This window comes from Pempheris klunzingeri, chromosome 1, assembly GCF_042242105.1.
Source record: "Pempheris klunzingeri isolate RE-2024b chromosome 1, fPemKlu1.hap1, whole genome shotgun sequence".
Lineage (NCBI taxonomy): Eukaryota > Metazoa > Chordata > Actinopteri > Acropomatiformes > Pempheridae > Pempheris > Pempheris klunzingeri.
The window spans coordinates 2217979-2231676 of record NC_092012.1 but is presented as its reverse complement, the minus strand read 5'-3'; the positions used below and the strand labels follow the sequence as shown (position 1 = coordinate 2231676).

General features: G+C 40.7%; 1 protein-coding gene across 3 annotated transcripts in view; it reads right to left on the bottom strand.

Moving 5' to 3' along the window:
* LOC139199894 (multiple epidermal growth factor-like domains protein 11) overlaps positions 1-10953 on the bottom strand; it is a 111103-nt gene extending 100150 nt beyond the window's left edge. For 2 of the 3 annotated variants that reach the window (XM_070829101.1, XM_070829110.1), the window contains exons 1-3: positions 10838-10896; positions 9837-9938; positions 7581-7681 (exon numbers count right to left, since the gene is read on the bottom strand). In XM_070829101.1, the coding sequence (XP_070685202.1) occupies positions 7581-7641 (61 nt within the window). In that variant the 5' untranslated portion in view covers positions 7642-7681; positions 9837-9938; positions 10838-10896. Of the gene's footprint in view, positions 1-7580; positions 7682-9836; positions 9939-10837 lie in introns of all 3 variants that reach the window. The other variant, XM_070829094.1, reaches the window with a different exon arrangement.
* Between the last annotated feature and the right edge of the window lie 2745 nt (positions 10954-13698).

Here is a 13698-nt window from a genome sequence, read left to right as displayed (position 1 = left end):
TTCTATTGTATTGTATAAATATGTATATATATTGTATTTGTACTGTAAAATCTGTTATTCTATTGTATCTAGGTTGTAAATTTCTCTATTTTATACACAGTATACAGACAAATCTTTGTTATTTTTCTCTCTCTAATTCTTGTTTACTGTGTAATTGTGTTCTGTTTGTATATTTAATCTAAAATCTCTTTGCAAGAGAGACAAACATTCACAAAGATTATGTTATTTTATCCCCACCAGGAGCGTCTGTGTTAGCGTCGACATGTTAGCTTAGCTTCCAACCAACAGTTCTCCACAAACACGACTTCTTCTCAACGTCAATCATCAGTTAAAGCAGGACATCATCAAGAATAAACCTAATCAGAAATCAGTATTTAGAAACGGAGCTTCTTATATCCTCAGATTTGTTCTCAACAGTTATACAACAAGTAGTTCTGACCGAGCGATCTGATTGGTCAGCCAGACATTTACAACGTGCTCAAATCAGCGTGACGGCGTGACGGCACACCTCACCGCCGCCGCGCTCATCACTAAAAATATTACTCTGCTCATTAGCTTCCTTCAGCTCTCTGAACTGTTCAGCATCAGCTCATGTTTCAGGTTTTTCTGCAGCAGCTTCACTTTCATCACAGTTTTCGAGCGACATGGCGCCGCTGTGGCTAACCGCTACCAGCTAGCTAAAGAATATGTGTGAAGTCGGCGGACGTAGTGGCTAAATCTGTGCAGATATCTGAGCTCCAGCCAGACTGAGCCAGCGAGGAGCTTCAGTGTTTCTACCTGTGGTTTTTATTCAGTTTGGGAAATCCCTCCATCTCTAGAGAGCATCAGCTCAGCAGGGACTAGTTACCGTCTCTGTTGCTAGGGGCGTCACTAAGGGTGTTGCTAGGGGCGTCACTAAGGGTGTTACTAGGGGCGTCACTAAGGGTGTTACTAGGGGCGTTACTAAGGGTGTTACTAGGGGCGTCACTAAGGGTGTTACTAGGGGCGTCACTAAGGGTGTTGCTAGGGGCGTTACTAAGGGTGTTACTAGGGGCGTCACTAAGGGTGTTACTAGGGGCGTTACTAAGGGTGTTACTAGGGGCGTTACTAAGGGTGTTACTAGGGGCGTTACTAAGGGTCGACCTACTAACTGGAGCACTGAACTAGGTTTTGGCTGTCCAGGTATTAGTCAAAGTCCCATGTGTTTCCATGGAAACTGATACAACACTGACAGAAAGTTTATTTTGACAGCGAATTCCGCCACAATCTCTTGTTTATCTTGTTTTATCTTAACTGTTCGACGTGTTGATATATAAAACATAAGCTTAATATTTCAGTGCCAATAATGGCGGTAAAACACACCCTCTTCTGTAGTGCTGATTACATTTAGACTTTTCCATCAGTATTTAAAATGTCTCCAGGTGGTTGTTGTGTGTCCAGTGTGAGCAGGAAGTGAGAGCAGGAAGTGAGAGCAGGAAGTGAGAGCAGGAAGTGAGAGCAGGAAGTGTGAGCAGGAAGTATGAGCAGGAAGTGAGAGCAGGAAGTGTGAGCAGGAAGTGAGAGCAGGAAGTGAGAGCAGGAAGAGTGAGCAGGAAGTGTGAGCAGGAAGTGTGAGCAGCGTTGCATGGAGCACATTTACCAGAAAGGTGTAAACACACAGGTGCAGATCAGTCTAAGTTCAGTCTGGGGACATTTGGGCTGGTTCATCCTCAGTAACTCATCAGTTTTCCTGATTAATGTTGCACAGATGCTGCTTGTGCGTCGTGCTCTGACATTTAAACTCGGCTGCCACCTCGCATGAGCAGAGAAGAAAGTGACGCATTTGAAGAGCCTTTAAAACTTTAGTCTAACTTTATTTTTATCTGGACGTCTGTCAGTTTAATACAACTCCTGGTTTTAATCGTCTCTTCTTGCCCAGTGCAAGTGTGACCTATAACAGCTTGTCAGGCTTTAATTAAACTTAGATTATTTTATTTTTTTTAATTGTTTGTCATTCAAATACAGTCTTTATCATTTGATTAATTTACGTTCACGGTTCAGTGTTCTGAGCAACTAAACCTTCATAATAAACCTAGAAATGACTGCAGAAAACAATTTCACGCAAAAAACAATGCGACTCTTTGACTTCTGGTTTCTTGTGATAAGGTATTTGTCTCCATATAACTGTACATTAGTATTCTTTAAACTTCAGTCACCAGTGTTCATATGTTGTAAGTGTTTCCAGGCAGCCTGGATTGTTTATACCTGCGGTGTGACAGACAGAAACCCACTACTACATGTGTTATGTTATTTTTCATTAATGAAACAGGATAAAAATTACGATAAAAAAAACTAATTATTTCATAAAAGGAAGACAGAAACGGCATTAACTTTCACTAAAAGGTCACAAAATAAGTGTTTTTGTTTCAGGATGGGATCAAAAAAGAAAAAAATCACATTCCAACAGTAATTTATTTTGCTTGTGTGACGAGCGCCAGAGGTGATGATGGAGGGAGGCGGGTGACGAAGAGGGGAGGGAGGAAAAGGTTAAAGCAGGGTTGATGGGTGACGAGGTCACAGATGGTCGAGTTCAACGGCCAGAGAGGCGACGCAAACAGCATTCAGGATCCATGGGGGTAAAAAAAGGAGGACAGGATAATGAAAAGGGGGACGAGTGAGGGAGAAATCATCCTGACGAGAGATGAAACGGCCTCAGGCGGAGATGGAAAATGGCAAAAAGGTTTTTCTTTTGGAAAACATGTCTTCAATTTTGGGGAACTTAAAGTCTACAAGTAAGAATAGTGAACACGTAGAGCTTCCTACACATTATTACATGTTTGTTTAAGACAAACAGGAAGTGCAAAAACAGACGGCACCCAAATCTATGGAGGGACTGAAATAAGAAATAACTAAATAAATAGATTAATGTACCATAAATATATAATTAAATGTGCATTAAATTCACCAAAGATATTAAAAACAAATGTAGACATTAATTAATTTATAAAATGTGACATAAATTGACATTTGTTTTGATTTGCTTGTATTTCTGTACATATTTAAGGACTCTGTCCCTGAGTATCTGATGTATTTATGTTTACAGTGTATGTTTATATCATTTATGTCTTATATTTTTATGTCTATTCTCTTTTCACATGTCTTCACTGAGCTGCTGTGATTTTTCCCGATGACGAATTAACAATGTTTATCTTCTTCTTATCGTCTGTATTTATTTCCTTTTGTATTAATCCCCCCATTTATATACTTGAATTAATTTATTCATATTCAAAATTATTTATTTTCTTAAAATAGAAAAAAATATCAATTCATGTCACTTTATCAATTAATGGCTATATTTATTTAAAATAATTTTTGGGTGCATTTAATGTCACATTCATTTATTTAACTGAGTAATTTTTCTTTCTTTCCTTTTTTTTCCTTCTTTTTTTTCAAATGATGCCAGTTTCATTCCTCCATATATAAACCAGCCCAGAAACACAAAGAGAAAAAGCTCTCTGATTAAATTAGCAGCCCTCCCCCCTCCCCTCCTCCTCCCTGTCTCTCTGCTGGGGAGGGAAACCTTTCAATTAGCTCAAGCTGTGCACATCACACAACAAAAGACCCGTCAGAGGCCGTTAATGTTAACGAACCGGGCAGGCGTCTTTTCGTAGTTAACATTGAAGAATTAGCTTCCAGCGATCAAACTACTCAGCTAACGGGAGCAGGAGGGCCAGAGTGTGTGTGTGTGTGTGTGTGTGTGTGCAGCATCACACAATAGAGTGGAGGGTTATTTTGTCTGGATCCCCCGGGAGAATCTAATAAAGTTGTTTACAAGCAGCTGTTGAATAAAGACACACAATGCGCTCCTCTTTACCCCCCCCGCCCTGCAGGCAAACCCATTCACTTCCTCTCTCCAGTATGAAAACGGCAACACTGGCCTATAGAATTTACCATCTAGGGTGGATAATTGATTTCTTGTGCTGGATCAGGGAAGGTGTACTGACATGAGATAAAGCCTGGACGGGGGAGATCTCCTCTTTCCCCTCACAGACGTCGGCGTTGCTGAGCTGGTTCGAACGCCGATTCTGGACTTCAAATGTCTCACTTTTATCGGTTTGCTTGCAGAAACCGACAGAACTGAGAGACATTACTGCAATGATTCAGTTCAGATGAGCACAAGAAACAAACAAAAGAAGCCTCATTCAGTCTGTGTTGGTCTTTGTATGACCACCTGCCAACACTACTTCACCCTTGAAATTCAGCTGGTAGCCCAGATCGCTGCGGGCACTTTGTGTAATGGGATTAATTTTCACAGAAATGTTCAGACACATCCATAAAACAGCCAAAACGCACAAATTCTACGTGGCTAGAGGCAAAATAAAAGGACAGCCCATCTTATCTGTCCAGTTAATATACAAGTGCATTAGGCTAAACACTAATGTTTCCGGTGGAGTCAAACATTGCACCTGCTGCTCGCCTCAAAGAGCATCAAGAAACGTTCAGATGAGCTTTGGAGGCACAAATGGTTGTTTCTGGGTGCCACATCGGTGAGCAGTGGAGCAGGCGGAGCAGATGCAAACGTGCCCCCACTTTTTCCATCAGATAAAAAAAGATTTAAGCTAGTTTGGCTGTGTTTTATGTCGTTTCTGGATTTAGAATTACATTTTCTGAAGCTGTTTTCCCATAAGATCTCCAGAGAATTCCCAAAAGAATCAGGTCCTGGACAAACAGGAGACTCTCTGTGTCGGACTGTGATCACCTACTGAAATCCTCCTATCCACAGGAAACCACAAGGCGCCCATCCTCTCAGGCAGAACTACCAGCAAAAACACCGGAGAACTACGCAAGAGCGCCGTGTGGACTTAAGAGGCGACGGTGATCGTTAATTTAGGGTTTAGAGGAACTTTTTGTAAAGTTACTTTCCAGGTTCATTGTGCATTAGAAACTGAAATGCACGTGATGCTGAATCAGGTCACAAACGCAACAAAAGCTCGGTTTTGAGTCGAAAAAGGTCCAGATGAGTTACGAAGCCTGGATGTTTTTAGTTTTTGAGTGAAATAAGTTCCCATGGCTCGTGTGCTCTTACAGTCTGCAGCTTTGCAGGATCATTAGGACAAAACACAACAGCAAAGTTAACTCAGATCTAATAAGATTTAATCCATTAACAGTGTGTGAGTCATGTGATCTAGAAAGGTGGTTTATCTGAGGAGTCAGTCTGAGTTTTCAAGACTTCTTGAACACAGTCGGGTCGGTTGTAACAAGATAAATAAGAGGCAGGGTGTGTGTGTGTGTGTGTGTGTGTGTGTGTGTGTGTGTGTGTTTCTCCACAACAGAAGCTGCAGGCTGAGTTTACACTTAAATACAGAATCCGTGTGCGTCTCCTATCAGATTTAAGTGAACATCTGTCGTCTCATCTGCTCCGTCTAATTGTCTGATGTTCTGTCTGATGTAAGAATCGTGTTTTTCTTTGGCTGGGAAAAAAAAAAAAAACCAACCTCAGAGCTTCAAACAGAGATGACTGTAGAGAAATGCTGGCATTTTATCTCACTGACCGTTTGTGTTTTTCCAAAAAAAAAATAAAAGAAAACAGATCCGTCCCACACACCAGGGGACGAGGCTAAACACTCGCCTCATCTGATGATAAGGTGACAGTGGAAAATATTGAAAAGACACATAAAAAGTCTCTTGTAGTGAGAATAAAAAGGCAACAGAGGAGAAGGAGGTATTGTCTGACTCTGAATGACCCCGAGAAGAAACCAAGGTTCAACACAACAGAATCAAGATCTGATTTTCCACTTTTTAGATATCTGACAACATTTAACTCACGGTTTTGTGCTTCCAGCTTGTTTGAGGTCGTTTCCCCCTCTTTTATTTATTTATTTATCCCCCCCCCCCCAAATCCTCCAGTTCAAGTTGATTTCAAAGCTCTGTTTGGAAAAACTTTAAGTAGAAATGGATCCACTTTGTAACGGAGCCAGATTGATCTGACTTTGACAGCCCCAACAGCAGAAACAGATAACTGCCCGGCGCAAGTGAAAAGATAACGACGGAGATTGAATCACTGTTCCACACGATGTAGCTACACTGCAATTTTAACAAGGCCGGATACTTTGTGTGTATCAAGTGGAAAAAAGTTTGAAAATAACAGCAGAGATGACAGGAAAATGATTTTGTTTGTTGCAGAGACTGTATGCAGAGCAAACGTTCCCCCTGCGGAGGGAATATTTCAAATCCAGCCCAGTCTGGAGATGGTGCCGTGTGATAGGAAACAGCAGCGTAGGATATGTTTTCATTTCCATCTGATCAAACACAAAGTGCATCTGCAGCATTAGAAAAGCGCCCTTACTTCACATATAGGAGGAGAAGGGAAGTATCTGTTAACGGTGTGTGGGGAAAAAAAAGTTTGATTTTTGTCATTTAGTGGGTCTTTAAGTCACTGAAACAGCGCTGATGTTCCTTCCAGCAGCAGAGAGGCATTTAAAGAGGTTATTCTATAAAATACAGTGGTTTTATTAGATGCATTTGTTATTTGCTGCTGATTAAATTTGGATTACAACTTATTAGTCCTTGGAGTTTTTAAACTTATTATACCTTTGTCACCGTTTCCATTACCATCCCTTTAGGAGAGAGAGAGAGAGATAGAGATAGAGATAGAGATAGAGCTGCAATAGCATAGAAGGTTAAGTGACCACCACCATGAATACAAACAAATAAATAAAAAATACAAAAAAAAAAGAAGTAAATGTACAAAAAAGTTTTGCAGGTAAATAAATACAAAATGTAATATAGACTACAGACAGGACCAGATGTGATGTGCACAGAGGGTTAGGGTTATGTAAAGGTTGTTCACTCCTCCAGGAAATTAGATATTTCTAGTCCGCTCAGCTGTTAGCCACAAAGCTAACGTCACGCTAGCAAGACTAAAAGTAAATAACACATGTTTAACAACAACTATAGCAGCTAACCAGCTACGCCACCGTCCCCCAAAATCAATATCAAGACCAATGAACGGCCACGTGGAACGTTACTGTCGCTGCACCTGCAGCGGTGAGCAGAGTGTCAGATGATCACCTGTGCTGAAGATCCAGATCACAGGCTCTCCCCCGTCAATGTAAACTGATCAAACGTGTGATCAGAGAGGGATCGTGTGCCCCAAAGTCTCAGTGAGGTCAGAGGGGGATCAGTCTACTTCCTGGAGCTTGTGGTGTCAATTATCCATCCACTTTTTAAACGGCTCATATTTATTCCAGCACCTTTGCACTCTGCATCACTGCAGACTCTCTCTCTCTGTTTCTCATTTATATTCACATATTTACACTGTAGAGCATAAATGTTTAGCTAAATGTGTGTTTTACTTTGTTCAGCTTTGTTCTCGTCTCCTTTTCTATCTGTTTGTGTGTAAATACACGAGAGCAGCAAGTCTAATTCCTGGTGTGTCTTCACATAGTTGGCCAATAAAAGCTGATCTTTATATAACTTATGTATTTACTTAACTTGAATCTTGTTAATGGAGGTATGGAACTTTCTTTTGTCAGGTTTATACCTTCGTTTCTATTTATCACCACATCAGAATTCATCTCAACACCAAAAACAAAAGGACAAAATGATCTGAATCGACTTACGAACACACAGATTTCCACTTTCGTAGAAGCCCGGGCAGCACTGAGAGCGGCGCCGGTACATGGTCCTCACTCCTCTCCTGTACGCCGTCTTGTAGCTGATCCTGAACACACACACACACACACACACACACACACACACACTTCACATGTTAACTTTAACTGAAAGTTTATTATCTTTTTCTATCTTTCTCTCTTCAGGTCTTCTTCAGTAAATGTAGTTGCACTGTTTTGATTCATGGTGCCGTTCAGAACGAGGCTCTTTACAGACACACTGGAAACATGTTCACTGCACTCCGTGAAGACGATCGACATTTAAGCGTTAAAGGGAGTTTCTCCCACTCACTCAAGGACGTGGATGTTGTCTGACATTTCGGCTGAAGATCAATGACTCAGCTCTTAGCTGGAGGAGCTAAACCGGTGGCTATAAAGCTTAATGTGGTCATTAAAGCCAACACGCCGACGGTCACTCATCAAAATGACCACATCAGACGGAGCTGAGGTGGTAGACACCGGTGACCGACGGCCTCTGATCCTCAGCCACAACATGTACAAGCTTTGAAAAACTGTTTGTACGATGTGACCCGGCGGGATGATGAACATGATCATGACTTCTTCTTTTTTTACATCTGTTTGCAGTAAATAAACAATAATACTAATAACTGCTACTGATTATACCAATTAAAACAGCCAGTCATATTAAAAATATCACCGGTTAGAACTTAAAAGTCTCTTAGAGGAATAAATGTACACTTTAAAAAGGGACAGTTCACCCCAAAATCAAAAATACACATCTTACCTTTAGTGCTATTTGTTCATAATACGACTGAACTGGATGACGGTCGTCTCAAGGCGCCAAAAAAAAGTAACTCTCTCCAAAACCATCTATAATCGATAAATAGCACAACAGCTAAGAGGAAAAATATGTGTTTTACATTTTGGGATGAACTGTCCCTTTAAAGCCAACTTATTCTGTGGTTGTTGTGCGCTCGGAGGACCAGGAAGTTTGTTCTTGTGTCACGGTCTTATTAATGAACACACAGAAATAATGACGCCTTCTGGATGTCAGTGATGAACACAGTCGACTATGGATCAGTAACTCATACAACCACTCTTCAGATACTCCAGTGTGTTACCTACAGTAGTAATGTACTGATGGAGATGGGGGGGGCAGCAGGAAAACTTACTTTAGCCACAACTAAAATATATACATCAGTTTAAGTGCACAATATATTGAGAATACTTTAACATGCCATCAAACGACCCTCTTGATTGGGAAGCGAAGCTGTTCTCTCTCTCGCTCTGTCTGCTTTCTTCAAAGCCACCAGCCCTCATTGACAAAAGCAGTAATTTTACCATGCAGTACATGGGGAGTTGTATGAGAGTTACCGCTACCTCCGTTAGTTAGTTTATTTGTGTCGGTGTGTGATTGTGGTGTTTTAAATAGTTCGGATCTAAACTGATGTGTGGGTTCACTAATTGAGGCAGCGGTAGACCAGCAACTCCTGTGTTCTCCAACGGTAAAATTACTGTATTTGTCAATGGAGTTTGGTGGATTTGAAGATTGCAAAGAGAGACTGAGGCAGCAAGGTAAAGTGGTGATAATATGTTAAATATAGCGTACACTTAAATCAGTTTACCTGCTGCTTACTCAGCGTCTGTGCCGGGACTCCTGTCTGCTTTCCCAAACTGAGGATGACTTCCCTATGCAGCCACACTTGAAAAAGTCAGAACTATCCCTTTAAGCGTAGAGCCTGCAGTCTACAGTAGAGCTTAATAATAATGTGGAGACATCGCAGTGGATTTTATATGATGGTTTGTCTGTTTTTAAAATGGAAACAAGCTGCTGTAAGAATCCAATTTGTTTGTTACAACTGTTTTTAACATTTATTTTGTAGGACGATCAAATCTTATCTATTTGGAGTTCAGAACAAGGTTCAGATTATTATGGAGATGTTATCAAACCCAGACGGTCTTCTGGAGAACAGAAGATTTATTAAAACTCTCTCTGATTCCAGCTTCTTCTGTTTTACATCACAGTAAATTTAATTCATTTGAATTTTGAACTGCTGTCAGAGGAAATGAGCGATTAAAAAAAAAAAAAAAAGTCTTTACATTTTATGGACAAAATTTTTAAACTTTTAATGGAAAAAAGTAATCAAGAGAGTAAAAAAAAGAGAAAATAATCATTAGCTGCTGCACTAGTCCACCCTGCAGCTTTAGCTCTAGCAGATGATGTGTTGCGTTCAGGGTCCACACCTGTGTCTGGTGCATTTGAACCAGTTGAGGATGTCGGTGCAGCGGGTGTAGTAGACCTGGTCGAACGGATGAGCGTAAGACTCCTGCACCGTCACTGCATAGCTGGAGGGGCAGAAGACACAACCACAGATTAGCATCCGATAAAGAGCACATGTACAATTCAGCAACTAATCTCATCTGATATATCTTTGTCGTTATCAAACAAATAAACCGGCCTGCTGCTCTCCATTAACATCAAGTTCAGGGATTTTTCTCCAGTTACTCTCAAGGCTTCAGCGAAGTCTTTGGGCTCAAAATGGCATTATTACAGTGGTGCAGCATGTAATGTTCATGTCAAGTCAATAACGTTTCCTTTATAAAACAGGCCGTCAGGACGTGAGGTGGTGGCTCAGCGACAGGGAGCACTGAGCGTCCTTGTGGTGCTATTTTTCTGAATGTGAAAAATACTCAACAGCCATCGATTCTCTCAAGAATTTCAAAAGCTTTGTTTGATTTTCCTGAAAAACACACAAACTTTCAGGACTTCCAGGACTCTCTGCGTAACTTAACGTGTGGTTTTTCCCCACCATAACAACACACACCTGATTTTCTCAGCGTGTTTTCATACCCGCGTTGGATAAAAAGGTTACTGGACTGAGGGTAACCTTTAGCTAGAAGTGAAAAGTGTAACAGTCGTCAGAGGTAATATCCATTTCCACAATTCCAACTGATTACACTGAGGGATTATCGATCACAGCACCTGCACTCTGTGTTGCTCTCATCGCAAATGACATTGTGCTTTTACTCAGCGCAGCTCTGAGTGGTGAGACCACTCAAGCAGTCACATTACCCATCGCTCTGAATTTACGACCCCGGCGTGTCCCCAGGAGTAAACCTTTTCCCTCTCTCTTTTGATTATTGGCAAACCCTCAGTTCTGATTTGTGGCGAGGAGTCCATTAGTTCACTGCGGCGTTTTTGAGCGATGTTATTCCACGTCGAGTATCAGGGGGGGGGAACTGACCTCTCCCAGTGGCTGCAAACGTTGGGGTCATCCGGGTTGAGAGGCCACGCCGGCGAGATCAAGCCGAACAGGTTGAGCCACAGCAGGGCTTGGGTGGAAACCCCACCGGCCCCCATTGTCCTCTTCCCTCCGTCCTTGAGAGAGAAAGTTTTAAACAATCATTCCTTCACATTTACAACAATTAGCAGCAAAGACAGTAATAGACAACAGTACAAAAAGGATAAATAAGTTTAACCAGACTTCATTGACAAAAACAGTAATTGTACCTTGTCAGTCATGGCAGCTGCTGGTCTACTGCCGCCTTGATCGATTGGTTTGTTTATTATTGTTTTTGTGTGACTTTAGTGTTTTATCTAAACTAACCCTTTAAAACATCAAATAAGTGTAACATATAACACAAATAAACTGACTGACTGGGGCACCAGTAGACCAGCAACTCCTGTGTTCTATGAGGTTAAATTGCTGTTTTTGTCAATGGAGTCTGGTGGGTTTGAAGAGAGCGATATAACTGCTGTTTGTGGTATCGCTCTCTTCAAACCCACCAGATTACAGGATTAAAAGTACTTTAGTTATCCTTTAAAACACACAGCATGTGAACATATTCTAGTTTCCAAGTCCTTTAAGGAAAAAAGCATGCCTTCAACATCTCAAATATTGAAAAACATCCAAATCTCCCATTTTGCTCAACCTATTCTCTTGAAAATTAACATTTACACCTCTGCCCTCGATCCATTTTTTCTTTCCTACTTTGCCACAAAAAAAATGTTAACATGAGAAAACGCAAACATGAACCTCCGTTCAGTGAAATGTTCTCTGAAAAGACATGAATAAAGTACTAAATAAGAGCGAGAGAGAGCTTTAAAAGGCTGTTCTGTTCTGTGAGTGAATCAGAAAAGAGCGACACAAAGGGACTACCATTACCCTGAAAATTTAAATCTGCAAAATACAGTAAAACAACTGTAACAAGCTGTGAAAGGTGAAGACAAAACAGAACGCCGGCTTCAAGGGTGAGGAAACACTGCCAGCCGCTTATTTACAATTAGAAAATAATGAGAAAATGGAAAAACATGGAGGGAAAGAACTCTTTTTTGGAGCCCACTGTTATAAATAACTGCACCTAACACACTCCACTGCATACTGAGGTATTTTGTACTTAAGTTGAGTTTATACACATTTTCTGATACTGTACTTTTATTTTGCTACACTTATCTGACAGATGAAGACTTTAGATTAAAACAACGTATTATTCTGTTATAATATAAATGTTCGATGATTAAACCAGCGCCTACTTTCAGGTGTCTGTTGGATTGAGGCAGTTCAGAGTGATTTCACCTCCAAAACTTTTCAAATGCTTCGCTTCAAATAATTGTTCAAGGCCCAAAGAGGTGAAACGAGCCAATATTTTACAACAAAAACAGCAAATATTAGCAGAAAGGCCCCATTAATCATCTCCCGACCCCTCAGATTATTCTTGTGACCAAACTAACTGTATATAAAACAGTTAAAACAACTTCACCTCAGGCTGCGACCGTAAAATGCTGCCTGCACATCCATGTATTACTATTAAATTAAAAAACCACACATATTGTATCATCTATTCATTCCTCCGTCCATTCATTCATTTTTATTTTTTTATTCATCATTCATGTATTTTATTAATTTATCTAACTTGCTTGGATGAGCCTCAAAGGGAGGACTGAGGCTTTATGTCAGCACACCGATATGTAGACATTTATAGATTACGTATAATAATCTAATGACCACATCAAACCTCTAAATCAAACATCAGTCTGTCTCGTTTCCACGTGTGATGAACGATGGAAATTCAGCACACAGACTGATGAACACACTTCAGGGATCTCAGGCTCCCGTCCTCGAAGTTTCATGTGATCATAACCAGTCAGAGTGTTTGTGAAACCAGACACAATATAAAACACATAATTATAGTTTAATTTAAATAATATGCTCAAAGTTGCCCCAACAGCTTCTTTAATTTTCTCACTTTGCATGTCTGGAATAGACTTTTCTTGATTCCATGACTTTCCAGAACTTCAGTGACCTGACAACCACAAACCGACGTCCCGACTCTCCTCCTACTCAATAATCTTGTCAAAATTATTCATCTTTCTTGAAAACTTTTCAACTTAAAAAAAGGGTTTGAATGAGGACGGAAACAGAAAATGTAAAAATGTTAAACATATGGCGAGTTAGGAAGTGGGTGTTAACCAGTATGGAAGGAAAAAATAAAAAAAAAGTGATATTTGATACGGTAACTCACAAGAACGGACCATTGATGAAAACAAATCAGCAGGAAGCAGGTAAAATTGAGCAATTTTACAAAAAGCAGCATCAACAGGCTGTGTCGCCGCCTGTGGGCGATGGCAGAGCACAAAAAGCTACACGCAAAGCAATGCATCCAAAAAAATAAAGTATAAATATGGAGATTTCCTAAAATGTGACACTATAACACCTGATTCACAACTTCTGCTCAGGGTGGAGGGGGGGGGGCTGTTAGATTCTGTAGAGCACGGGGAAGGCTGAAAGCACGTCAGGAGAAAAGAGCGCTCTTTGCTGTTGCTGAAAAGTTTAAATCTCTTGTACTTTATGCAAATAAAATAGCAGAGCACGCTCGCACAGCTGAGAACGACAATCAGCAAATGGGCCTCTGCAAGCAGCAGCGGCAGCTCGATGTGGGTCTGAGCGGCTGACACAACCAATCCTGTTTCCCCAGAAATCACTCACTGCTTTACATAGAGGTTCGCTAGAATAGTAAAGGCAGCTGCAGGGGAAACAGTCTTTATTGAAGCTGTCATTTTTTTTTTTTTTTTTGTGTCCTGAAATGTGGAAAAACTGCTGAATGT